This window comes from Rhinichthys klamathensis, unplaced genomic scaffold (assembly GCF_029890125.1).
Source record: "Rhinichthys klamathensis goyatoka isolate OS25496 unplaced genomic scaffold, OSU_Roscu_1.1 h1tg000955l_1, whole genome shotgun sequence".
NCBI lineage: Eukaryota > Metazoa > Chordata > Actinopteri > Cypriniformes > Leuciscidae > Rhinichthys > Rhinichthys klamathensis.
In genome coordinates this window covers 55,155-82,282 of record NW_026607274.1, presented here as the reverse complement: position 1 = coordinate 82,282, position 27,128 = coordinate 55,155, and the positions used below count along the sequence as shown (strand labels likewise).

The window sequence follows — 27,128 nt, the reverse complement described above, 5'->3', positions numbered from 1 at the left end:
TGGCGATGGGTGTGGTGGCGAGAGAAAGCAATAAATAAAAGATTAAATGTCCTGACATTGGGTTGGACAGAAATCAATGGAAATAATAATGTTACAATGCACATTTTCATTAGTCTGGGGAGAGACTGAAGGCGGTCCGCATGTCTAATGTATCATTCAAAGCGAGCAGGTCTGCATTTACTCCCTTATTTGTTTTATGAATATAATTTATAGCACACTTCAGAGCAGATCATATCACAAGGAAGGTTTTGGGATTTCGGTCTGACATACTGTCTCCTTTCAAAGCCAGTGCAATGTAAATAAATAATCATGCATCCTGTTTTAACATTCAGGGCTGGATTATGGGCCGGAACAATGGGCCTCGAACTGTCAGGGGCCCCTAATCTATTGTGTTGATATGTGAATGTGCACTTGTAGTTTATTTTTATTTTTTTAAATCATATTAATGAAATAAAATGCCACTTATGTGTGCTAAGTACACTTTGAAGTAATACTAAATAAAAAGCTTTATTTGAAAGTACATTTTAAACCATGTTCTAATAATCTTTTGTCGTGCTTTGAGAACACCAATTTTTATGCGTTTAGAGCATACTAAGAGCACTTGATTATAAGGTTTAACTGTAAGTTATTGTTTGATATTACATTTAAAGTTAATACTTTTTATGTATGTAGGGTAGACAGAGTACAGTTGGAACAGAGGGACTGTTGAAAAATTGTTAAATAACTTGAGTGTGCATCACACCTGACCCATGATTTTTGCTCCACATGTGTCTAAAGCCCAATTTATACTTCTGCGTCGACCTCCCGCCGTAGCTACGTCGTAGGCTGTGTGTAGCGCGCGTACCCGTCGGCGTATACTGACATGCACCTCTCCAAAAATGTAACAGGGAGAGGTGCAATTCTACGCGTACCGCAAGCGCTGTGATTGGTCCGCTAGAACTCCCTCTGCATGCGTAATTGCGCGTCCGCCTTGACGCAGAAGAATAAATGAAAACCAACGCGTAGTCTGTAGCGTAGAGGCTCCGGCGTAGGTCCGACGCAGAAGTATAAATCAGCTAGCCTGGATGCCAGCCCGATACCCGCCCACAAAATTTTTTGGTCGGGAAGTTCGGTCTGGACTTGCTCCATTTAGGAGTAATTACGATCAGTCAAAAAATGTTCGGGCCAATCAAATTGCCTGGGCGGGCTTTATACGATGATGGACAGATGATCTGCAGGGACGTAATCATCACGTTATCAAAGAGCGCTTAACTGGTTTCCCTCAGAGATGACTGCCGCTGGAGAACTGAGATGTATAGATTCCGCTGTCGCGTCTGTTGTAAAAGAAATCGACAGCGCGTTCATTTTAATAGACGAACAGAAAACTGCAATTAAGGCATTTGTCGATCGGAAAGATATTTTTGCCGTCCTTCCTACATGATTCGGCAAAAGTGTAACTTATCAGCCGGCTCCGATGGTCGCTAAGAAGATGGGACGCAATGAAAACCCTGTGGTTGTTGTGGTTTCTCCTTTGGTCGCACTCATGGAGGACCAAGTAAAAGAAGCAACACTCGTTATTTTACTCTTCCAGCGTGCGTGCATTTGAGTTCTGTAGTTGACAACTGTGCTATGCAAAGTAGTTGACTTACTGCGTTGCTCTGATTGGTTGTAGGTCTATCCAATTGAGTGCAGAGTTTTTTTTTCTGGTTCGGTTAAGACACGCCTCATAATCAAAGCCCTATGGAGCAGTATCAGACTCACATTCTGACTAGAATATGAGTATGACGAAGTCAGGCTATAAATCAGCCTTAATAGTGTCCTCATTAACTGGGGGAAATTTAAAGGACGTACAGTACGCTAATCCGAAGATATCGAACAAAGTGTATTTTGACGGGTATGAATTTCATTTCACGCTATATTACAGCATTGGCAGAACATTCTGAGTTTTAATGTGAAAAAGTGCTTTCTACACTTTTTCTTTCACCAGTCAAAGGGGGATGTTGTAGCTTTGAATAAAATGTTTGCTTTTCTGAATATACTGAAATTGAAAGATTTACAGATTGACCATTTAAATTTTATCTAATCTCAGAGAAGAGGGTTTTTTGTGCAGTTTATGGAAGTACAGGAATACACAATGTTGTTTTGAACAATTTTGTATTTTTTAAGAATTGTATATCCTACAATTTTTGTGAAGACTTTCAAAGAAATGAATAAAATAAGATTACATCAAATTAGTCACAAGTTAATTAGCTATGAGTACTCAAATGATAAGTTGTGGTTACCTCATTTTTTTAAGGCATCGGGTTTCCTCAATTTAGATATTAAATTACTAACAAAGTAAGTAGACATAACTCACAAAAACGTGTTAGTTTTAAGTTAAGTAGAGTGACATTTTTAAAGCTCCAGTCCGTAACTTTTCCTCTTTGTCGCCATCTCTCTGTTCGAAATCTGTAACTGCAGTGATTCGCGGAATTATCATCTTTACGTGGGTTGTAAATCGGCATGAAACAGCGCGGATGAACACAGTGCTTTGAGGCGAGTGCTGCTGTCAGTCACCGCGCTGTGTGGATACTGTCATACAGAATCACAGATTCACTTTTTGAAAGTTTGACCAACATAAGAATTTTCATAAGAAAATGTCTTCTGAACAAGTAAGTAAAATCCATTTTTGTTCTGACCAACTAAGGGGGAAAAAGCATTCGACATGATAAGCTTCGTTAGATTTAATCAACGCGATTTACAGCAACCGTGCAAATTATAGCCTACTTTGTTCTCAAATTCATGTTAACAACATCAGCATTGCGTGACTAATGTTAAATTTAATGTGTTTTATGGTTACCTGCAGTTCAGAATTCATATTCTCCATAATAGCAAAACGAGAAAGGCACAACAAAGGAAACTCCATAACTGTGTGAATTAAGAAAACGTACTGTTACACGATTGAACTATTGAAATGTCTTACTTGTTCAGCAGAAAAAAGCTGTCTCTTCTTCCGTTTTGAACCCCTTCAAAACACGGAGTTCACGCACTTTTCAAAAGCCCCGCCGATGTTTAAATCCTTGTGTTCGCATGAGACCGTTTCTTTCTCTTTCTCTAGCCACCTTAAATCCGAAGTACGAAGTCTTTTGGGTTTTATAACTGCTGAATCTCCAGTTGACACTGATGATTGTTGTTTGGATCTTTCTGGATGCCATAAGTTTAATTATGTAAAGTGCTGCGAGAAAAGCCTATACATCTAAACATCTCGTCACGCGCAGTATAGCCGGCTAGCCGAAACTCCTTCTTTATGTGTACGGGTGTGACGTAATGACGCAAAGACATGCTCGAATTTCCCGCGGAAACCCACCAGTACCACTGGAATTAAAATCATTATTACAAGCTAACCGTTTTGAATCTAGCTATGGCAAGCAGATAGGTTTGACCACTGGCAGAATACGTTTTTTTTAATATAATTATTTTGGATTATTTTTAACTTAAAAAAGTTACGGACTGGAGCTTTAAGTAACTGCAATTTAATTACATTAAGTTAATTCAACTTAAAATAAAAAGTTATCACAACACATTTTCTTTTGTTTCATTAACTTTTACTTGCCAGAGTAACTTGGAATTGTCAAGTTCACATTACTTAAATTTTTTTTTTTTTTTTTTTTGCTTAATAATATTAAGGCAACGGGTTTCCTAAATTTTTTTAAGTAAAGTCCACTGATCACTTTTTACAGTGCTGTCTCTTTAACATTGAATAGCTTCTTGTCCTTTTATGAATGTAAAATGGAACTTTGATGTTTGTGATCTTTAATCTGTGGTCTAAAAAATTTACATATTTCCTAATACAGTTGAAATGGAATAAGATTGTTGTTTATGTGTATGTGGCAGTCTCTGAAATCCCGATGCAATGAAAAACAAAGGCTAATTCTACACAGTGCCTTTTGAGAAGTATTGAGTAGTATTTTGAGTGTACAAAAAAACACTTAGCTAACATTATTTAATACACATTTGAACTATGATACATTTTCAATTAATTGCAAGTAACATGCAATTAAGTGTCCAAAAACATTACATATAGTTTGCACTTCAGTTTTAGCAGTCTGTTTTCACATTAGGGACTGAATTAGGGGCCTCGGAATGTCAGGGGCCCCAGGGGGACATCCATCAGAACACCTGAGCCTAGAGTGCGAGGCTAAAACAGGCACAAGCAAGATAAAAACATATTTCAGGGGCCTCTCAAGACTATGATCTGGCAATGTTAATCTTTGAATGAGCAATGCAAAAAAAATGTGTGTGCTTCCTCATTTTTGGTCTATATTGTTACATGGCCGGTTTCTTTCTTTAATCATTCCGCTTCATTGTCATTTAATTTGTTTTTAATTGTTTTTAAAACAAGCCATCACTGACTGATGAATCATTCAATTAGTTTCCCTTCAGTCTGTCTTTTGGGACCCATGATTTACTCCCTAATTGAGTTGTATAAAAGTACTGCAGACATCTCACCTCATCCCAGTACGCAAGTGGACCGAGAAAACCCCAGCAATATTTCCCTTTTGAATCTTTCTTTCCTCATTTTTTATTTCCTTCTCATCTTTTTTGTATAAAGAATCCACACTCATACATAGAGAGGATTCGCTGAGTGTTGCTTTTTTGAGAAAACAAGAAAATGATATAGACATCTCAGCTTGGCTACAGAAGAAGACATATAATTCCTTAGTGAATTAACCTTGGTTTTTCTTCATTTGTTTTCACATGGAAAATTCCCCTGAGGGAACAATTATGATTAAAGTGAAGTTGTCTGAAGAAAATAAGAAGAGGGTGTTTAGCCAGTGATACTGATGTTATTCGAAATACTGCTTTAGCTTGCTAGTGTAACCGTTGATGAAATTAATTAGTGATATTGTCTATATGGATATGAACTCATATTTAAGGATGCTACATTCCCATGATACCCTGCATGAAATTACCTCTTTGTTGATTTAATAATGTGCCTTGATCTCTGTAATGGTATGTTAATAGAGCACATCTAAGTTAACCCTGCTCTAGGCAAGATCAGGCACATTAAGATGTGGTGTGGTGAATCAACAGTGCATTTATATTTATGTTCAGTAAACACAGGAGAGTGGTTGGTGTAGAAGCCTTGAAATGTCTTCTAGTAAATGCTGACTGATGTGATTATGTTGAGATCGGCATTATGGTTAATATTTCAGAATCTGCTGAATCATATAAGAATTTAAATTGACTTTGCTGGGGGGAAAACATTAATGCTGCTCATTTACTGATGAACTAAAATTAGATTTCGTTGGAATAGTTTTGTTATATGCCATAATAAACGTATAATTGTCTTGCAGATTGCATCGAATGTTTCCCAACTCGTTATTTTGGTGTAATAAGTTGCAGTCTCATTCAGATTCTGCAAAATAATAGAGGTAAATATCTCAAGTGCAATGTAAATGGGTTGTGGTGGAATTACGGCCATCTTTTGGTATGATGAAGATGTGCTAGTCTGGCGAAGAACTTGCTGTGTCTGCTGAATAAACTATTATTCCTCCAATCCACAAAAGGAAACAAAAGCTTCTGTGATTGTGCGTTTGGTATAAACATTGCAATATTGTTATTTAAAGGCATTCATTCTCAGTTGCTAATGCCAAAAAAGAAAAAAGGCATATGGTTTTATTTTATTATGCACAAAAACAAAAAAACTCACAGGAAAAAGCATATACATTGACAACACAATCAGTTATTCATATTTCATTGGTTCTCTCTTGTTTTTCCATGTTTTTAATTTCTTTGTATGACGAACTTTGTATGACCAAAAATTATGTCCGCACAACTTGGCATGTTTCATTGCTTGCTTTCATTGCTTTATTCCTTGTACTGGTTACGAATCGATTACAAAGTATTGCTAACACACTTATAAGGCCCTAAATGGTTTATCTCCGGTGTATTTAACAAATATTTTATCGCGCTACAATCTTTGGTAGTAGGCTACCTGGTCCACTAAAAGAGGGAGAGTGTTCACATTTGGCTCCTAAACTCTGGAATAGCCTTTATGATAAAGTTTGGGGCTCAGATTCACTCTCCCAGTTTAGATTAAAGATGCATCTTTTTAGTCATGCATTCACATAATGCATCTCATAACCTTGTGCTCCAGTTATATCAGATGAAATGCACATGATTATTTATTTATTTGCTTGAAATGTTATGAACAACAGCTACGCTAATTATGCTCCATTTGCCCATTCCGAGGTTATACAGATTACACCAGCTCCAGTTTGGATCACGCCTCTGAAGATTTCAGATGACCCAACACCTGTGAAGAGATGATGCCAACCCCTGCTCGGACTTCAGATGATGCCAACTCTTAATCAACATATTCAACACTGCCAACTTTTCCATGTTGTATTCATGGTCACAACATGTAGGTAATCATTGCTTTAATATGCTCATTGTTTTGTACTTAAATAAATAAAGGATATTAGCGGCATTGGCCTATTTGTATTGTCTTAGAACTATACATTTCTGTCATATGAACATTGCTTTGACACAGTCACCTCTGAAAACAGGTTACTCTTAATTATCATGATACATTCATTTTCTATAAAGCTGCTTGGAACAATATGTAGGTATTGTGAAAAGTGCAAATGTGAATTTAAATGGATTTAATTGAACCAGAAAAAATAGGGCGGTACTGGGAAATTGATTAGATGGTTGTGGTTTGCTATTGCTGTGATGTCATGTGAGTGACAGGTTGATCCCGCCCTCATGCCAGAAAACACGTCATCAGAGAAGTGAAGAGATGTTGCTCCAAAAGGTAGGGGAAGATAGCCTATTTTGAAATATGGGGAGCATGAATAATAATAATGATATAAAAAACAATGATATGCACAGATAAATCATTTATTATAAATGCTGCAATATTCCATAAAATAAGAATGGTCCATTTTGATTGGTGACACAAATTAACCGAAAGAACGAAGGGTGGACTGTTAGACACGTCATCCTTTTAGATGAGGGGGAGGGCTATCTGACTCCGATGATGGATGACAAAATAACATTAGAGACTTTAGATGATATCCACGGTAGAGTACACAGGGCATAGTATAGGCTAAGTGCTTTATTTACTTGTTTTGCCCGTTTTTATAGCAAACAGAGTTGTGTTTCGCAGTGACAGGAAGACTTAACCAATTGGCGGGTTTATTTAGGAGGGACCTATTCCGCTATAATCTTTCATATATCTAATAATATATCTAAAGTAGCCTATATCTAAAGTCTTTGATAAGGACTAACGTTATCAACTACCACCACAACCTGACTTGAGTTTTTACTTGCTTGATGAAAAAGACAACCATTTTGTCCTTATTTAGCAACTTGTTGTTGTTTTTTTACTTACGTTTATTATTATTATTATTATTATTATTATTATTAATAACAGAGTGTTATTTGAGGTTTTAATATGTGTTGTAGAACAAAACGTGAAATTCTTGTTAACGCAAGGAGTTTAAACATTTTGAAATAAATTCAAAGTCTAAATTTATCTTGTATTTATGTCTAGAAACCAGGTCGATACATGTTTGCAAAAATAAATAACTTTAAAATAAAACATCAACGGTATTTTTGGTGCACATGCGCACTGCACAGGAAACACTTGCAAACAAAGAGGAAGCGCTCGTGTGATTTAAAGGGGACCGCACACAATCCAGAAATCATGTTCATATGCTAACACATTACCTTGTTTTTAAAATGAAACCCGTTACATAAGGAGCTGGGGATTGACTCGCACAAAATACTGAGGTAAAACGAAATTGAGTTGCTGTAAAATCTCTCACAGTTAGCTGTTTATATGGCTACTCACTGGTGCATGGTTCAGCTAAGATTAGCATGTGAGCTAATTCCACGTTGATCAACAAAGCGACACGTAAACAGAACCACCAAAAACATACTTCTGAATGACTATTCTATCAGTATAAAATGGCAATTTCGGCACATGCGGTTTGAAAATGACATTTTTATTATTTGTATTCATTTATTATAAAGTTGCTTATATATTACCTCTGCAGCGCATTGTGTTAGATTGTAAGTGTTTTATATTATAATTGATTAATTTCATATACGTAAATGTAAACTCACTAGTAGATAATATAACTGTATGATCTTTGAGTAAAATGAAGCTGTATGTTGACATTATTGGGGACTCTTGCTTAAAGACAAAGTATTGATTTGAATGTATACAACGTTACTTTATTTAACGTTAGCATTTTGTCACCTTGTATATGACGTTATTTGTTTTAAATAATTATTATTCGCCATCTACAATTGTTTCCCAACGTAACCCATTGTATTAAAAAAAAAGGAATCTAATGTTATTTTGGTGTAATAAGACGTTATGGTTTAAGTTTCATGTGCAATTTTATTTACAATGTGACACTAAACAGAACAAATTTTACACTAAAGTTGTTTGATAATATTTCCTCTGCGGTACATTTTGTATAATTTTTTAATTGACTAAATTTGGTTTCAATTTATATATCTTATTTCGCATTTTGTCACCTTTTAAATTATTTTTTAGACATTTGTTGTTTAATGCTGTAGTAAAGAAGGAATGAATAAATAAAGTGTTTTCAGAATCGGCTTATCCACACCTCACTAGCCTAAGTTAATTTTAATCTTTCCACACAACCCCAGTTAATATTACAACAAAAAAAAATCCCTTAATACTGTTTAATCATGATCATTTGCTTTTCTTTTTTCTTCTTCCTCCAGAAAATTACCCCGGCTGTGTAAGATGAAAACTCTCTATTTTTGAACTTTATGCCCAGTTTTTGGTTTGGCGGGATAGTGAGAACACTAAGCAGATCATCTTTGCCAAAACTTTTTAGGGAAACATTATTCAGAGCAACACTAAATAGTCAATATCTCCAGTGCTCGAGAGCTCTCACGTTTCCGTGGGGATTTGCATCTAGCCCCAGTGGCGTCTTTTTCTGTGTGCCACAAATTCGACAGTTCACTCTCAGCACCGGCTCATATTTCCGTGTTTCTTGGCCTAAGTGGCAACTTGAACAACCAGACATGGCAGAGCAGAGATACTGCGTGGAATATGCCAAACGTGGCACGGCTGGGTGCAAGAAATGCAAAGACAAGATCATGAAGGGGCTGGTCCGGATTGGTAAGATTGTGCCGAACCCGTTCAGTGAGTCTGCAGGGGAAATGAAGGAGTGGTACCATGTAAAGTGCATCTTTGAGAAGCTGGAGAAAGCGCGCGCCACCACAAAGAAAATCGAGGACATCACAGAGCTGGAGGGATGGGAGGAACTTCAGGATGAGGATAAAGAACTAATCAATAAACACGTTTCAGGTATTCGGCCACTGTTCCCCTTGTTTTGCTCTCCTTGTTTAGTTTGCATCAGATGCCACTGGAGACCTGACATATGCTGAACAGTCTCTCTTCTCTTTAATAGAACTGGCAGCCAAAACCAATGCAAGCCCAAAGAAGAAAGTGCAAGCTAAGTTAAACAACAGTGGGCAGCTGTCAGCACCGCTAGCTGATCCAACAGTCAACGCTCCTCGCAAGTTTTCTGGCTTCACAGGTACAACACCAAGAGGGCATGGGTATCTTAAGATATATTACAGTTCAAATATATGGGGTCAGTTTATTTAATGTTTTTAAAAGAAGTCTCTTATGCGTAACAAGGCTGCTTTTATTTCATGTTTAATGTAATTGTATTTAATCAAATACAGAAAAAACAGCAATATTGTAAAATATAACTATTGGGTTTTCTATTTTAAAATATAATTTATTCCTGTGATGACAAAGCTGAATTTTTTTAGCACCTTTACCCCATTCTTCAGTGTCACATGATCCTTCTGAAGTCATTCTAATTACCGGTATGCCAATTTGGTGAAAAAGAAACATTTCTTATCAATGTTTAACAAAGTTGTGCTGCCTAATATTTTTGTGAAAACCATGATACATTTTTTTTCAGGGTTATTTGATGAATAGAAAGTTTAATAGCATTTATTTAAAATAGAAATCTATTGTAACAATGTACAAGTCTTCACTGTCACTTTTGATTAATTTAATGCATCCTTGCTCCCCCAGAAATGATCTCACCGATGCCCAACTTTTGAATTGTAATGTAACTTGATTGTTGTAAAGACAATAGAGATTTAAACATGATCTACAGAATCAAAAATTAATTTTTTCCCACACAAATAGGTTGAGATTTTACCAGCCATAATTTTTTCTTACTGGCAGTAAAACTGAATGTAGACAGTTAACCCGGGTTCAAACTACAGGAATTTTAGGCCATTTTATGCCCGATTTAACCCTCCCGACATTTGGAGAAAAAAATCAAATCCAGAGCGTCTGTTGGTTCTGATTTCCAGCCCAGATTATCTGGTAATGCGAGGCGTTTACAGATTGAAATTTTAAACCTCCACATCTGCCGAGGACTCATCGGGGCCGCCCCGACAATATCAAACATGTTTGATATTTATGATTTTAATTTGGGATGATTACAACTATGATAACATCAGTACTTCCACAACCGCCAATGAGAGACAAGTCTACAAGGAGACGGAAGTGACGGAACTTTGAAATGGCGACTGTGACACAAGCAGCTGTACGTGTCCGGTGGACAATGAGGATGGAGGAACGGCTGGTCGAATTGTGGCAACAACAGGACTGCCTTTATAATGTCTCCTCATATAATGTCTCCAGCAAGTTGCTGCGACACTGTATATATTTAGTTGACATCCACCTCCCCGTGAGATCACGCGAGTTGCTAAATCTGGCATGATAATCTTAAGAATATCTTGTAGTGTGTGATGCGCCGTGTTTCTAAAATCTTGTAGTGTGTGTAGGTTTGAGATTTGAAAGAAGAAAATCTGTGAAGATTCTCCTTATGTGCATGATTGAACCAGATTTCACAATCGGTTGAGATTTAAAAACTCCGGCTTTAGCATGTATTGATTTGAATTTACATGGATGAGGGTCATTATTATCATTCTTACTATTTTATATTATAAAGTGATTTGCCAGCTGGAAAATACATCTGTTGACAATTTTTTCTTGCCACTGGGCCAATGTTCATTTTGAACCAGTGATATAGATGTATAAAGCGATCTATCATTTCATGCTGTCATGCTCTGCCATTTTAATACAAGGCTTAACACTCTCTGTCCACAGCTACCAAGGCCGGTTCCTCTTCCTCCAGTCCTGGACCGTCTCCAGCCAAACCCACTCAGGGCAGTGCTTTATCAGCTCAACTATGTGACCCCAACCATAAAGACAACTTACTGCGGGAGTTCCGCAAACTCTGTGCCTTAGTCGCAGAGAAGTCAGGCTACAACGCCAAAACCGAGATCATCAGAGACTTCTTAACAAAGGGCTCTGGTGGAGGTGAGCATGAATAATCTGGGCCATCATTAACACAAGCAGTCTCAAAGTGATCTCTGTTAATCTCCCTCCCACATCTTCACAGACAAATTCAGAGGAGATTTGTACTTGACGCTGAAGCTTCTCCTCCCAGGAGTGGTTAAAAATGTGTACAACCTCAATGACAAACAAATTGTCAAGCTTTTCAGCCGCATATTGAATTGCAGTCAGGATGAGATGGTGCAAGACTTGGAACAGGTTTGTTGCATATTTCTTTTACAAAAGTAGTCCAAGAAGAGAAATATTTGAGCCTTTCCTTCTTTGATCTTAATCGTTTTCATATAGGGAGATGTTTCAGAGACAGTGCGGATGTTTTTTGAGGACAGCAAGTCTTTCCCTCCCGCAGCCAAGAGTCTTTTGACCATCCAGGAGGTGGATGCCTCACTGTGCCGTCTGGCCCAACTCACAAAGGAGGATGATCAGCAGACAGAGCTGCAGGACATTGCTAAAAAGTCAGAAATAATTTAATCTTTGATTATATAAAATGCTTATTTAAACCTCTGGTGCTGTGAAAAAATAGTTACTTTTTTGTTTTTTTAAGAATTCTTTACTTCATCATAATGGTACAAAACTTGGTAAAGGTTTTAGCACTTGATGTGTACACACACACACACACACACACACACACAACAAATCATAGGCATGATTCGAAAAGGTTAAATTGTCCTGAATACAAAATGTATTGTAAAACTTGTATTGTTGTTCACAGTCAAAAATTACTGCTTTGGAAATTAATGGGAGACTAATTTCATCCATTGCAAATGTTTGGTACTGCGCGCAAACAAATACTTACTAAAAGCTAATTTTTTGAAATATCAACTTCAAATTTGGAACACAGCTTGTTTAGATTTATGGCTTTGTTTAGATTGTATCACAGTTTTAGAGTTAAACGTGTTTTGGAAAATACATATTTCATATAAAAACTGAAAATGGTATTTTTGTGCATTTTTCATAACAATAACTGAACTTTTTTCAAGTTATATATATATTTTTAAACTTTTCACTTCAGCAATAATCTGCCAATTGTCATCTTTAAAAAGAGACCAAACTTGTTTGTGCTCCAAAGCATTCAAGATTTACGACAGTTTAAGTTGGAAATTTCATTTTCAGGGCCATAAATGGATTTAACTACTGCATAAATTAATTTAGTACCATAAAATTCCCTAAAAATACAAAATAGTAATAAAAAAAACATTATTGAAATAAAATATAGTACAATCATTTCATTGAAAAAAAAAAATGCGGTCATTTTTGACTGACACGCGATCAGTACCAGAGGGTTAAAAAAAATAATGTTTTACATTTGTTTGAATTTTGAGGATGCTAACTTTTAAATGTGTTTCTTTATTCCCAGATGTACCGGAAATGATCTGAAGTGTTACATTCGTTTGGTCAAACATGATCTGAAAATTAACTCGGGGGCTAAGCACGTGTAAGTGTTGCTGGCAAATTGTACATAACTGCATCGTCTCTGTTCTGTCTCACTCAGTGTAACTTTTATCTCATCAGTTTGGATGCTGTGGACCCTAACGCATATGATGCCTTCAAAGCCTCCCGTAACCTTGGTGACGTAATCGACAGGGTGCTACGGAACCAGCAGGACGCCTCTAATGGAACAGGGCCCCGAAAGATCCTTAGTGTGGAGGCGTCTCTGATGACCCCCGTACAGCCAATGCTGGTCTGAGTCTCTAGTGCTCTTAAACCGATAGTTCACCAAAACAGAACATTTCTAGGGCTGCCCCCTAATAGTTGACTAAACGTTAGTCTAAATTTATTAGTCGGTTAGCCGAAAAAAAAAAAAACTTGTGGCGAAGTCATGCAGTACAGATTGTTATAGGCGTGTCATTGTGGTAATTGCAGTATGGTGGGCAGGAAATCCAAACGTTCATGGCTTTAATGAACGACTACTAGTTGACTAGAAAAATCTTTAGTCGGGGGCAGCCCTAAACATTTCTGTCATAATTTACTCCTTATGTTGTTCTAATCATGTATGACCTAACATTTTTTTTGGACAAAACAAAATTGAGACATTTCTCAGAATATCTTCTAAGTTCCACAGTCATACAAGTTTGGAACAACACGAGAATTTTGAGTCAACTATCTCTTAAATTCCATGGTCTTCATCTACAGATTACATTCAATATTAAGTATCAATATTAAGTTTTCATAATGTCTAAAACTAAATAATGATTGGACTAGTCTGTAGGTTATTAATAAGCAGTAAAGATATTTTGTCTAAATATATTTAAGAAATGGTAATAAAACATTATGCCTAATTTGTTTAAAATTTTTGTTAGGCCTATTTACTAAGGTTTTCTTAATGGTATCTCTACTTCTTGTTTTTATTCTTGTAGGCAGAGGCATGTAAGTCCATTGAGTATGCCATGAAGAAGTGTCCTAATGGGATGTACTCTGAGATCAAGTATGATGGTGAGCGTGTGCAGGTCCATAAGAATGGCGATCACTTTAGTTACTTCAGTCGAAGTCTCAAACCAGTACTTCCTCACAAGGTCAGGACCTCCAGCAACTGTTAGCCATAATATATAATATAGAGATGTGTGTGTTTAAATTCAAAGATTTATTTGATTTTTCTCCTGCAGGTTGCTCATTTTAAAGAGTTCATACCGCAGGCATTTCCTGGTGGCCATAGCATGATCCTTGATGCTGAAGTTCTTCTTATTGATACCCAGTCTAGCAAACCACTGCCATTTGGGACTCTTGGAGTACACAAGGTAAAGGAGAGCACACAAGGAGAGCAATGCTGTTTTAGTGTACCTAATGCCCCGGTGCACATTGTACGATTTGGGGTAAAATTAATTTACAAAATTGGAATGCCAAGTTGGCCTCTTTTCCCTAACTATGACCACGTTTATATTCTTCTCTTTAGTTTCCTTTTTTTTTTCAGCGCTCATTAAAAACACAATTTCCAAAGGGATATACATGTTGTACCCAAGTTTATTAGATCCATGTTGTACAGTGTGATTTGTAATGATCTTATAGGATTGCTGAAATCGTCTGTAGCAGGCATAAAAGAATATTTCAAATACACTACCATTCGAAAGTTTGGTTGCGCTTTTATGCTCACCAAGGCTGCCTTTATTTGATCAAAATTATAGAAAAATATTAGGAAATTATTACATTTTAAAATATTTCTTTTTTAATATATAGTGCTGGGCAACGGTTAAAATTTTTAATCGCGATTAATTGCATGAATTTATTGCGATTAATCACATTGTTACGCGCAAGAGTGAATAATGAATTCTAAAGTAGTGTATTGCGCACTTTTGATTTAAATATACTGCTATACACAAAAGTGCAATAACATGTGGTTTGCAAAAACTTTAAACAAATAAGGTGCTTTATACCAGCAGTATTCCCTTTACACAGTAGCAATAAAATATTTAAAATGTAATTTATTCCTGTGATGGTAAAGCTACATTTTCAGCATCATTACTCCAGTCTTCAGTGTCACATGATTCTTCAGAAATCATTCTAAAATGCTGATTTGCTGCTCAAAAAATATTTATTATTGTCAATGACGAAAACCGTTGGGCTGCTTAATATTTTTTGTGGAACTGATAAAAGGAAATCAACTTTTATATATATAAATAGTGTTCAAAAGAACAGCATTTGTATGAAACGGAAATCTTTTGTAACATTATAAATGTATTTGCGGTCACTTTTGAGAAATTGAATGCATCCTTGCCGAATAAAATTATTAATTCCTTAAACAACAACTTTTAAACGTCATCTGAACTAAGAGCATTGTTTTGGTTTTGTGTGTTTCCAGAAAGCAGCTTTCCAGGATGCTCAAGTGGGTCTGTTCGTGTTCGACTGCATTTATTTTAATGGTGTCAGTCTCATGGACAAGTGAGTTAACCTAGAGGAATACATTTATTTATCATTTATCTGAAAGTTATTTTAGGTTTTATAGGACAATATAACATTTATATTAAAGGTTGATTGATATTTTCAATCTAAGACATTGATGTGGTGATGTTTTCCAGACCTCTCTGTGAAAGAAGAAAGTTTCTCCATGACAATATGGTGGAAGTTCCTAACAGGATTCTGTTCTCAGAAATGAAGCATGTCACGGTCAGTTCTGCAGTGTTATTGTACATGTTTTCCTTTCTCTACCCATCTTGCATGTCCTCAATATTCTAGAATGTTTACAAATATGTAGGTAGGTCAAGTTAATTAACGGTTGATGTTATAGTAAGACTTCAGGGTGGATGTTTTTATTATGGCTAATGACATTGTGTTCCAACAGAGAGCTGCTGACCTGGCAGAAATGATCACACGTGTCATCAGAGAGGGATTGGAGGGGTTGGTTCTGAAGGATCTCAAGGTACAGCCTGGCTATGTTTCGAATCTAATACTAGCGTACTGCAAACTGCACAGTATGCTACCTCTTAAAGCACTTGAAATGGTTTGCTATAACCTTCATGGTGTACGTTTGAAGGCCTTTACACACCGAGACAAATCTGCTCCCGTCTGTTCCATTCTCACTGATACTTTAAACATGAAACTAAACCACCAATAAGTGGCGCCTGCCAAGTGACCATCTTAATGAGTGAGTCATTGAGCCATTTGTTCAAATGGCTGATTCATTGTAATAGAGAATGTAATAAAATCAGAATCATTCTCGTGGTTTGGTTTATCACTTGTTTATTGTTTTTTTTGTTACTGAAGTTTTAATCAGGAGTTTTAAGCTTTAACCAATTCAAAACAATCCACTTGTCCCGGACAAGCGTTAATGTTGTGTGCTTAGTATATAGTATGATGAGCCCAAGATCGTAATGCCCAAAACCCAAGGATTCTGACAGCTTATTGCTCTCAGGTCTGTGTGGGTCCTAACGCCCGAACACTATATTGTCAAAAAGCACCATCCTTCTGATGAGACGTTAAACTGAGGTCCTGACTCTCTGGTCATTCAAAATCCCAGGATGTCCTTTGAAAAAGAGTAGGGGTTTAACCTGCGCATCCTGGACAAATTTTGTCTATTGCCCTCTGTCCATCATCATGGCCTCCTAATGATCCCCATATACTGTATACTGATTGGCTTCATCACTCTGTCTACTCTCCACCAATAAGCTGGTGTGGTGGGCATGCGTCGGTGTATGAATGAGTGAGTGAATGGGTGAATGTGAGGCAAAATGTAAAGCGCGTTGGTGGCCATTGGGTCTGTGAAAGCGCTATATAAATGCAGTCCATTTACCATTCTGGCACAATATGGCTGCCGTCGCATCATCCAGGTGGATGCTGCACATTGGTGGTGGTTGAGGAGAGTCCCCCTTCCATATGTATAGCGCTTTGAGTACCCAGAAAAGGACTATATAAATGTCACAAATTATGAATTAATACATTTGTGTTTGCTAGATTAATTCATGCTACATCTGGGCTTTATTGCTGTTTCAGGGGCAATATGAACCAGGAAAGCGTCACTGGTTGAAGGTGAAGAAAGACTATCTGAATGAAGGAGCAATGGCGGACACCGCTGACCTTGTGGTGCTTGGAGCTTTCTATGGCAAAGGCTCAAATGGTCAGTATCAGCAGTCGAATCACAATGGTTTTAAACAATAATTAAACTTCAGAGATGCTAGTGTAGAACAATTTTGAAATATTATGTTTCTGTCTGCCACACAGGTGGAATTATGTCCAGTTTCCTCATGGGCTGCTATGACCCAGAATCCAGAAAGTGGTGCACTGTGACCAAGTGTTCGGGAGGCTATGATGACGCCACGTTAGCCAGACTGCAGAAGGAGTTGGACGTTATCAAAATAGGCAAGGTAAATCTCATGACTTACTCGGTAGATTTTATTCTGCCTACATTGCCATATCAGTTTTATGAAAGTTGCATGACGTACGTTTCCTGTTCATCTCGCCATTAGGATCCAAGCAAGATCCCAGGATGGTTGAAGATTGTCAAAAACTATTACCCTGATTTCATTATCCGTGATCCAGAAGTAAGACTGAGCCAATCCTCTTCCAAATACAACTAAAGAGATGCTTAATGTTAATGTGCTTGTAATGTGAAATGAGCTTGATGAGACTGTTAAAAGCCTGGTTACAGTGAGTATATGGTTGGGAAAAACCGCAATGAAGGAACTTTATTAGCTTGTTATCTCTTTAACTCAGATGAATGTGTTAAATGGACCATAAAACACTCAAATGTTTAAGATATTTGCACTGAACTGAAACTGTAGAAGTTTGTATTGTGTGTATGACTGAGGAAGAATATATCCTGTGTGTTCATGCTTACAGAAAGCGCCAGTGTGGGAAATAACTGGAGCAGAGTTTTCCAAATCAGAAATGCACACAGCGGATGGCATATCCATCCGCTTCCCACGATGCACTCGAATGCGTGACGACAAGGACTGGAAGACAGCCACTAACCTTCAGCAGCTTAAGGTACCTTTGATTGTAAAATGGAATTTGCATATCTGTAAGCATTTTGCATAGAGATGCAATTAAGAACTGCAGAATGTGCCATCAAGCGTCTCAAAAGATATGACGTGTGTATAATTTCAGAGCAAGCTTTTCCTGGCATGTACAAAATTATGAAAATATGTTCTTAAAATCAGCATGAAATGAAAATTGGCCTCATTAATTTTGTAAATGCATGATCTGAATGTGAATGTAGGCTTCCTTTTTTTTTTTTTTGGACCTCAGAATGTTTAATCAATATCATAAATTGATCTTCCAGTGAACCAACAGATTTTTCTCAAGTGGCGCGTGTCGGACTTCTCCAAACATTTAGTTTGCTTAAACCCCGCCCCTCAAAAATCGGTAGCCATCGCGCATTCAGTTTTGAGTCCAACGCCCACATGTCATCCAATCAACAACTGATGAGTCGAAACACGTTTAATCACAACTTAAAATAAATGTTAAAAATGATTTTTTTTATGCAAAGTATCAAGTTGTTTTGTAAATGATATACAAAATATCACCATATCACAATTGTTTTTTTTTATGGAATTCTGCAGTATTTATTATAATAACTTTATAGTTAAAATATCTTCCCCCCCTACATGCAACATCTTTTCTCTGATGACGTGTTTACTGGATCAAGGGCAGGACAACCTGTCACTCACATCACAGCAATATCAAACCACAACCATCCAATCAATTCCCGATTTACATAATCAACTCCATGCCCTACGTTTTTTTTTCTTGTTCAAGAAGCCATTTCACTCGGGTATATAGAATATACGCAATATAGAAGAAAAGACTGTCGCAACTTCCATTTCATGCCAACTTTTTTGTGTGTGTGTGCAGGAGCTGTATCGAATCTCGAAGGAGAACTGTGATTTTGAGGTGACAGCTGGTCCGTCCAAACCTAGCAAAAATGACAAGAGCTCCTCAGGAGGCGAGAGTGGAGGAAGCTCTCCCTCGACATCTCATGGAGCTTCCACAGCTAACAAGCCCAGTAAGCGTTTGCACGAACAGATCCTGTTTGGTCTATAGCTGTCAAGTGTGTCATCTGCATCATATAAGTACCATTAAAAAAGCTCTTATGTTCTGTAATTGTTTCAACTGTTCAGAAAACGGTCATACCCCCAAAGCAAAAGCAGTGAAAACAGAATCATCCTCTCCCGCAGTTAAGAGGAAACTACCCACAGAGAAACAAGATGCCAAGAAGGTTTGTCATACATATCCACACACTACCGTTGAAAAGTTTGTGGTCGGTAAAAAAAAGTCTCTAATGCTCAAGTCTGCATTTATTTGAACAAAAATACAGTAAAAAGTTTAATATTGTGAAAAATTATTCTTTTAAAATGTAATTTATTTCTGTGATGGCAAAGCTGAATTTTCAACATCATTACTCCAGTTTTCAGTCACATGATCCTTCAGAAATCATTCTAATATGCTGATTTGATGGCATATTTGTGCTGCGTAATATTTGTTACAGGATTCTTTAATGAATAGAAAGTTCAAAGGAACAGCATTTATTTGAAATGGAAATATTTTGTAACATTGTAAAAGTCTTTACTGACATCAGGTTAATGCAAACGTGCTGAATAGTATTTATTTATTAAAAACAATCTTACTGACCCTAACTTTTAAATGGTAAAGTGTGTTTTCTGAACACAAGTTTAGTCTGTATTGTCATGTTCATATCCGTTTTTGGTTCATCTCTCTCCTCAAACCCTGTGATATTGCTTTCTTTCAGATAAAAAAAGAACCTGCTCACAGCAACGGACAAAGCAAATTAAAGTCGATTCAAACAACCGACCCAAAGAATGAAAAGGTTTGTTTTACCTCTTGTGCTTGCTTTGGAACTTTATACTTAAGGTTTGTTCACACTTGGCTAGTTTGGTTCAATTAAAACAAACTCTGGTGAGATTGCTCTGTTAGTGCAGTTCATTTGAAAAAGTATGAAAGCTGTTTTAAATTTTTGTCCATGCAATGAAAGTCAATGGGGTCCAAAACCACATTGGACCCCCGATTGACTTTCATTGCATGGACATTTTTCAAAGTAACTCCATTAGTGTTCTGCATAAGAAAGTGTCATATAGGTTTGGAATGACTTGAGGGTGAGTAAATTAGAATTTTTCAGTTAACTGACCTTTTGAAGCTGAATTTTGCTGTTAAAATATTTTCCTTCTATCTCAGCTTAACTATACATAGCCATTTGTAAGTTGATTGATTCCCTCAATGTGTGTAAGCAGCAATGTGCACACTTAAGACGTTTTCACCCTTGCCATCTTCCTGCAGACACTACTGGATATTTTCACAGGTGTGAAGCTCTACCTCCCAGAGTCAGTACAGGACTTTGAGAAGCTTCAACGTTACTTCCTAGCGTACGATGGTGATCTGGTGCCTCAGTATGACTCTGGTTCAGCCACACATACACTGGAAGAGCCAGAGGATGACAGTTCAGCCCAGAGGGTCACCTCCAACTGGATCTGGGAATGCATCCGCAAGAGGAGGGTGGTTCCCCCCTGCTGAACGAGATAAAGAGACTGCTCAAAGGACACTAGCACAAACCTCAGGTTTGCTGTTCTCTAACAAGCAATGTCATTGGAAAAACTGCCTGTTTCACCAGACCTGCAGCTACAATTATGGCAGACCAAGTTGAATGAACTTTTTCTAAACCATGTCTCCAAATGATTTTTTTTGTTAGCTTTACCACATTGTGGTATTACACGTGTTGTACTAAAAAACTTTAGCTTTTCACGTTTATGTTGGTTTGGACATCGAGATATTTCTCACTATGGATATTTATAATTTTTAAACTTTATTTTGGTGTCATTGACTAATGCTGACACTCATTTCTTAAGCATATTCTTCAAGGAGGTCAATAAGTGTAATGATTTTGATGACTTCATCATTATACAGTGTCATTTATCTGTTTTGACAAGGATGTTTGTTTGAAGAATGCTCTTGGGCACAGGACGAGTGATTAATAATACAATAGTAACAGCCATGAGGCATGATTGTGGAATGGATAATTGTGTAGAGTAAATTGGGCAAGAGCCCTCTAGCTTAGTAATGGTAGTTACGTGTAATTTTAAACGCTCCAATCATTCTAATTAAAACGAGCTTTTTATGCACAAAGAAACTGATTTGTGCTTGAATCGAGGCAGTCTCGCACACAATAGGGAACCGCAGTTATGAGTAATTGTGTCTGTAAAGCACAACATTAATTTTCAGAATTGTGTTTTTTCTTGTCTAATCAGTAAGGTGCATTCAGTCATTTATGGGCTTATACTGACACATAGAGGTGAGATAGCATAATGCAAAGAAAAATGTAATTGAAAGTTTTTTATTTGTACAGTTGGTACTGAGGAAAACATCTATTTAAGTTACTCATTGCTCCATTCATCATTTAGAAAATATTAAGGTGCCAACATTATGTAAAAGATTTTAATAAAAAAAAGATTGCAAGGCCTTTGTGACCTCAGTAAACGCATAAAATAAAAGTACAAAGACACAAATGTTCCTTATCACTCGTCAAAGAAAAAAAGTCCATAGAAATAATATACATATTTATTTACACTGACTCTAAATATTCCTCTTAGTCTTTGAAATCAAAAGAAGGACGGCCGTTTGTATCGTCTATGAAAACACTGAGTGGAACTTCTGTCAAGGTTTACTGCTTTCTAGTTTCCTCTTGCCTGAAATGGAGGTGCTCCTCTCTTCAGACCAGTGACAAAGATCAAACTCCTCTACCAGACGACAAGCCTAAAGATTTAAAAAAGCAAACAAACAGTAAATTGTGGCAATCTTTACCCACTCAGGAAAGATTTTATTGAGTCTAGATTTTTTAAGAATGGCTACCTACCTGCAGACTTCAGTTCCAACCCTGCTCCAACACACTTACCTGCTATACCCTGAATAGTAGGAGTCTTAACTGTTCAAATTACTCACGGTTCGGTTTTAGGAATGTTTAAATTGGCAAGACTTAATTTAGCAACGTGTACTGTTCAGGTCTCACCTGCGCTCGTGCGCTATCAACACCAGGGTGATGACAGCGTACATGACTGGTTATTTTACAGCATATGACACTCCTATTGAACAGTTTACAAAGAGCGACTGTTTTGTCCACAAAAAAAAAAAAAAAATCATTACTCTTGTAATGTATTGGGGACCCAAAATGTGTATCCATTGAACAAAACATACATTATGCAAACTACGTCTGTCTGTTTAATGCGTTATTTTCAACAAACCATATTATAGACGAGGCATCAGATTGCAAGTGTATGGAGAACAGTATGGTTCGATTTTAAAAAAATAACCGAGAACATTACACCCCTACTGAATAGCTGGTTCAGGTGTGTTGGATTAGGGTTGGAGCTAAACTCTACAGGATGGTAGCCCTTGAGGAGCAGGGTTGGGAACCCCTGATCTAGACAATTTATCCTAAAACCACCTGTCGTGATGATTTGGTCAGAGTTGCGGTTCGTAAGGACGGAGTCTCTGCGTTCTCCACTCTCTGCAGGAGTACACGTGTGCGTGGCACATGGCTCCACGACTGGCCTAGTCCAGCCTTCAAATGCCCATTTCCATCTTTGGTCACATGGTTTGTCACCTTCAATGCAAGATTTCACCATTTCAGTATCTACTACAAAGGACATTTTGATAATTGGTCATAAACTAGTCACTGTGGGATGGATTTCCTTGACTTTTCCAGACATTTCTAAATACTGGCTCTTAAAGTCGCGACAGATATTTTTTTCCATATTGTGACGTACATCCGATCCGAGTCAAACGGATTATCGAAAAAGGAAAAAAATAGGATGGGGACTTGGTTCTTTCAATCAGTTGTTAATTGGTGGAGCCAATTGTAAGAAAAGTGGACTAAATCATTGGAGATCTTCCCGTTTTTACCGTAAGATCAAGTTACGACATTTTGATTATAACAGTGCAAGGTATAAAAAAATGCTTATATATACACATGTATGATTCATTCACATTAAGATCTATAACATGCATTTACAAAACAGATAATAATTGTATTCTCATTCACAAAAAGAATTAAATATTTAATATAGTTAATATTAATATATTAAATATATATATATATAAACAGGAAATAGAAAGGTGTATACCAGCACAGCAATGTTGAAGTCTTTGGCGATCATCTTCATCTCCCCAGCAACTTGCATTAGCAGGGACATACCTGATGCAAAGTAGCAGAACTGACTTCTGATGCACGATATTATGATAAAGTATTGTGCAATACTGTAAACAAATACCCTCATTTTGTTTCCCTCCGAGCATGGATGAGAGCACAGCAGAGACTGAATCCACCATCAGCGCTTTGACTGAACCGCCTCCAACAGACGCCTGGGCACATTCAAGAGTTTACTACAAACAACCACTTCTATCAATGGACTTTCACACAGAACAGAACCTACCTTCTGAAGGCCATTCGATCTTAGATTTTGAAGACATGCGAGCAAAGAGAAGACGTCAAATACTCTGAACACCTTGATTTTTTTAAGTGCATCCATCTATGTATTGAAAAGGAAAAGCAATATCTGTAGCACCTTTCAAGTTACGATACAAGACAGTAAAGTTTAGATTCATATTCTGGTTCAGTACAAAATAAGCTTGACGGCATTTGTGGAATAATGTTGATTTCCACTAAAAAAAAAAAAAAAATTGACGAACATACTATTATAAAAAAAGTAACAATGGAAGTTACAGTGAGGCACTTACAATAAAAGTAAATTGGTCAAATGCAAGTGAATTTTGGAGAATTAAAATGTGAAGCTTAAATTTTCTAAAAGCACTTCCATTGTTAACTTCTGTATTATGTTGTTTAAATCAATTTTACAGTCGTTTATGGTGTTGAAAAATTGGATATAAAATTAGACGTAAATGGTTACGAAGTGATTTTTTTTACACTAAAATCATATTAACATTATGTGGCTAAAGATTTATGGTTTAGCCCCATTAACTTCCATGGTAAGCGTCTCGCTGTAACCCAGATTTTTGCTCTTTTTTTTAATAAAAGAAGGGACAAGAGGAAATTTAACATTGACACAAATGCTATTGATCCGGAATATTGATCATAGAGTGATACTTGCCTTAGCAAGCACTACTAATAAATTAGACTTTGATCACCTGCTCCTCCATATTAGGGGTCCTGGTTTGTAGCATCTGAAGCAGTCGGTTGGCACACACACCACCCCTTGTGTCAATGTAAAACACAGTCTGCTTCAGCTGGTGGGACATATTAACCGCAACACTAAAACACACCTACAAAGTGATTGAGAGAAACAGAGCATCGTTGAACACCCACTCGTTTGCCCACCCAGCCCTAGTAGGTAACACAAGCATGGTGGACTTTGACATTGAGACACTGAGAAGAGTTTCCAGAACAAAAGGTCACCTGTGTTTTCCCGCTCCCTGGACTTCCTATCAGCTCAGTTATTTCCCCAGTGTACAGCCCAGAATCTAACAGCTTATCCAAACTGAAGAGAAGACAGCACAGATTTAATACAAAATACAAATTACAGAGACTTAATACAAAATACCTACACTACCATTAATAAATTTGAGGTAGGGTTTTTCATGTTTTTTTCTTAGCTCACCAAGGCTGCATTTATTGGATCAAAAAATAGGAAAATCAGTCAAATTATGAACAATGTTGGAGGTAACGCATTACAAGTAACTTGAGTTACGTAATCAGATTACTTTTTTCAAGTATCACATTACTTTTAAACTTACATCAACATATTTGAGTTACTTTTTCAAACAAGTAACTCAAGTTACTTTGTTTTTCCTTTTAATGACTGACACCTCTCCTGTCCCCAGGCGTTGTGTGCGCTGTGTGAACATGGTGGTTATTGTAGTTCTAGACTAAATGAGAGCACTCATCTCACTTACACACAAAAAAAAACTATATTCCTCAAAATGAATAAAAACAGTAATATGCTAACTCTGAATATTATGCAAACTGGCATTAATTAAATATGTTAAATAATACAAATATACTTCACTTTATTAACCAATGTCTTTGCTGCTGACCTTCGATGATCTAATTCAACCATACTATTAAAGCAAAAATTACTTTAGATAAAGATCACATTTGCGTTTCATTTTTAAGTAAGAGTGTTGAACTTTCTTCTCCTGCATCCTATTCTTCTGCAAAATGGCAGCACAGCTGAAAGGTTTATTTGAGCTGTGGCGTTTAACTGTACAGCCGTGAATTTGCATTTCCTTCAGCCTTAGGCTTATTGATTTCCTTTTTGGTGTGAAAGGGCCTTTACATTTGCCTAAACTTTTTTGTTATTAAAAAACAAACAAGCAAGCCGCTGAGCCCAGGTGAGGAAAAGTAACGCAACTCATTACTTTCCATAAAAAGTAACTAAGTAGCACAATTAGTTACTTTTTTAGGGAGTAACGCAATATTGTAATGCATTACTTTTAAAAGTAACTTTCCCTAAAACGGATTATGAAATATTGTTACAATTTAAAAGAACTGTTTTCTATTAGAATATATTTTAAGATGTAATTTATTCCTATGATGGTATAGCTGAACTTTCAGCATCATTACTCCAGTCTTTAGAGTCACATAATCCTTCAGAAATCATTAGAATATGCTGATATGATGCTTAAGAAACATTTCTTATTATTATCAGTGTTGAAAACAGTTGTGCTGCTTTATAATTTTGTGGAAACTGCAACAGCATTAATAGAAATACAACAGCATGAAATAAAAATATTGTGTAACATTTTAAATGTCACTTTTGAGCAATTTAATGCGTCATTGCTGAATAAACGTATTCATTTCTTTCTTTCAAAAAAATTTAATAAAATCATAGTGACCCCAAACTTTTAAACTGTAGCGTATATACAAACTATTTATTATATTATATTACGAATCCTCCACATATATATATATATATATATTTGGGACCTGGGACTGCCGGTGGACAGAATAGCTGTGGAGCTCAAGAGCTCTTCATAGAGATCAGCTCCAGAGACAGGAAAAGCAGCGCACTGAGCCAAGAGCACACGCCGAACAGCTACTAGAGCCTGGAAGATAGGGCAGTATTTAGTTAGTTAACTTGGCTTAGTTTAGTTTAGTTATACTGTCTTTGTGATAGATAATGGTAAATAAAGGTGAGGCCTGAATAGGCGTTACACACACAAAAAAAAAACAGTCATTCCACATACCTTGTAAGACAATGAACACTTTTTTGCAAGTTCTTCTGGGTTACACGAGACAAAGTCCTCAACTGAAAGAATTAAACACGGATGTATTATTAATTCAAGACCACAGACAGTTACAGAGTAAACTTTATCAATCCCCATAAGGACAACTGTAGTGATTGAGCAGCAACAATAGTTCAATGAATAGTCTTATTATTTATTTATGTCATTCCAAACTCGTATGCTGCCCTGCCATTTTCTTCTTGAAAATGACATTCCACAGAATCTTTACGCAGCTCTTTTCCATATAAGCAGTGTTATTTTAGTATTATTGAGATACTATTATGGTTTTATTAATATTTTAAATTGTTTTTTTTGTGTGTTTTTTTTCCATTTTCATTCTCATTTGAAAAATATATTTTGTTTCATAGGGGAAAATAACACTTTGGGATGAGAAAATAGCTACAGGTATCTACTAATTTTATACAATATGCAGATTTATATTTCCAACACAATAAAGAAGAACCCAACACAATCTCACAGTAAATGATCCTGACATTAAAAAGAGAGAAAAAGGAACAAGTAGAAATCAATTTTTACTGCGATATTACTGTGGTAGTTGGCTTAACCCCATAAAGCCATTGTAGTACTATAGTATTTCTGTTAGTGCCATAAGGATGAATTTGAAACTACATGCATCAGTGTGATGCTCCAAGTCAACACCTGTTCTGATGTCCTCTGATTGTAAAGCCTTAATGAATTCCTCGTTTATTCCAGGGCAGATCCCCTCTCTCAAGATCACCATGACTCCCTGGACAGAGTTTGAGAACACAATCGACAACAACGTTATTAAAAAGAGGTAACGTAATAACAACGCTACGTTAAGCATCGTAATAACAAAATACTTGCTCTCACCAGATTTCTAGAAAGCCCATTAACACACACATGCACACTTATGTTCTTCACATTAGTTCCTCTGGGTATCTTTACATCTTGAGAGTAATCTTCATGACATTTTATTGCCGCCCGCCACATTTCACAACACCAGTCAGCGGCCAGCGTGATTGACAGGAGCACCGACCAATCACAGCCTCCGTAGGTTTACATAAGCCAATGA

At 36.8% G+C, this 27,128-nt stretch overlaps 2 protein-coding genes across 3 annotated transcripts; one reads left to right on the top strand and one right to left on the bottom strand.

Moving 5' to 3' along the window:
- The first annotated feature begins 7,621 nt into the window (after positions 1-7,621).
- lig3 (ligase III, DNA, ATP-dependent) lies at positions 7,622-20,572 on the top strand. 2 transcript variants are annotated; one of them, XM_056244276.1, is made up of 21 exons: positions 7,622-7,758; positions 8,728-9,319; positions 9,423-9,551; positions 11,153-11,365; positions 11,448-11,599; positions 11,687-11,853; positions 12,756-12,833; positions 12,911-13,079; positions 13,756-13,911; positions 14,002-14,133; positions 15,192-15,271; positions 15,409-15,496; positions 15,672-15,749; positions 16,820-16,943; positions 17,048-17,190; positions 17,293-17,367; positions 17,666-17,812; positions 18,680-18,830; positions 18,946-19,043; positions 19,575-19,652; positions 20,120-20,572. In XM_056244276.1, the coding sequence occupies exons 2-21, from the start codon at positions 8,776-8,778 to the stop codon at positions 20,351-20,353; spliced, it is 3,036 nt and encodes a 1,011-aa protein (XP_056100251.1). In that variant the 5' UTR covers positions 7,622-7,758; positions 8,728-8,775; the 3' UTR covers positions 20,354-20,572. The 2 variants fall into 2 exon arrangements, with proteins under 2 accessions (XP_056100251.1, XP_056100252.1); XM_056244277.1 differs by lacking the exon at positions 19,575-19,652.
- An 809-nt stretch (positions 20,573-21,381) lies between these two features.
- rad51d (RAD51 paralog D) lies at positions 21,382-27,027 on the bottom strand. Its single transcript, XM_056244278.1, has 11 exons — positions 26,927-27,027; positions 26,735-26,822; positions 26,036-26,097; positions 25,776-25,894; positions 24,246-24,327; positions 23,978-24,112; positions 23,266-23,361; positions 23,104-23,194; positions 22,957-23,027; positions 22,278-22,436; positions 21,382-21,589 (listed from the first exon to the last, which is right to left on the bottom strand). The coding sequence occupies exons 2-11, from the start codon at positions 26,814-26,816 to the stop codon at positions 21,491-21,493; spliced, it is 996 nt and encodes a 331-aa protein (XP_056100253.1). The 5' UTR covers positions 26,817-26,822; positions 26,927-27,027; the 3' UTR covers positions 21,382-21,490.
- Between the last annotated feature and the right edge of the window lie 101 nt (positions 27,028-27,128).

What these genes read in the sequence shown, in the direction of transcription:
- lig3 (XM_056244276.1), top strand. Translation starts at nt 8,776, where the DNA reads ATGCCCAGTTTTTGGTTTGGCGGGATAGTGAGAACACTAAGCAGATCA. An exon ending in GGACTCTTGGAGTACACAAG is followed by an intron (nt 14,134 to 15,191) that starts GTAAAGGAGAGC and finishes GTGTGTTTCCAG; the next exon opens with AAAGCAGCTTTCCAGGATGC. An exon ending in TTCCACAGCTAACAAGCCCA is followed by an intron (nt 18,831 to 18,945) that starts GTAAGCGTTTGC and finishes TCAACTGTTCAG; the next exon opens with AAAACGGTCATACCCCCAAA.
- rad51d (XM_056244278.1), bottom strand. Translation starts at nt 26,816, where the DNA reads ATGGTGATCTTGAGAGAGGGGATCTGCCCTGGAATAAACGAGGAATTC. An exon ending in GATCGAATGGCCTTCAGAAG is followed by an intron (nt 23,195 to 23,265) that starts GTAGGTTCTGTT and finishes GAATGTGCCCAG; the next exon opens with GCGTCTGTTGGAGGCGGTTC. An exon ending in ACTTCAACATTGCTGTGCTG is followed by an intron (nt 22,437 to 22,956) that starts GTATACACCTTT and finishes CTTGCATTGAAG; the next exon opens with GTGACAAACCATGTGACCAA.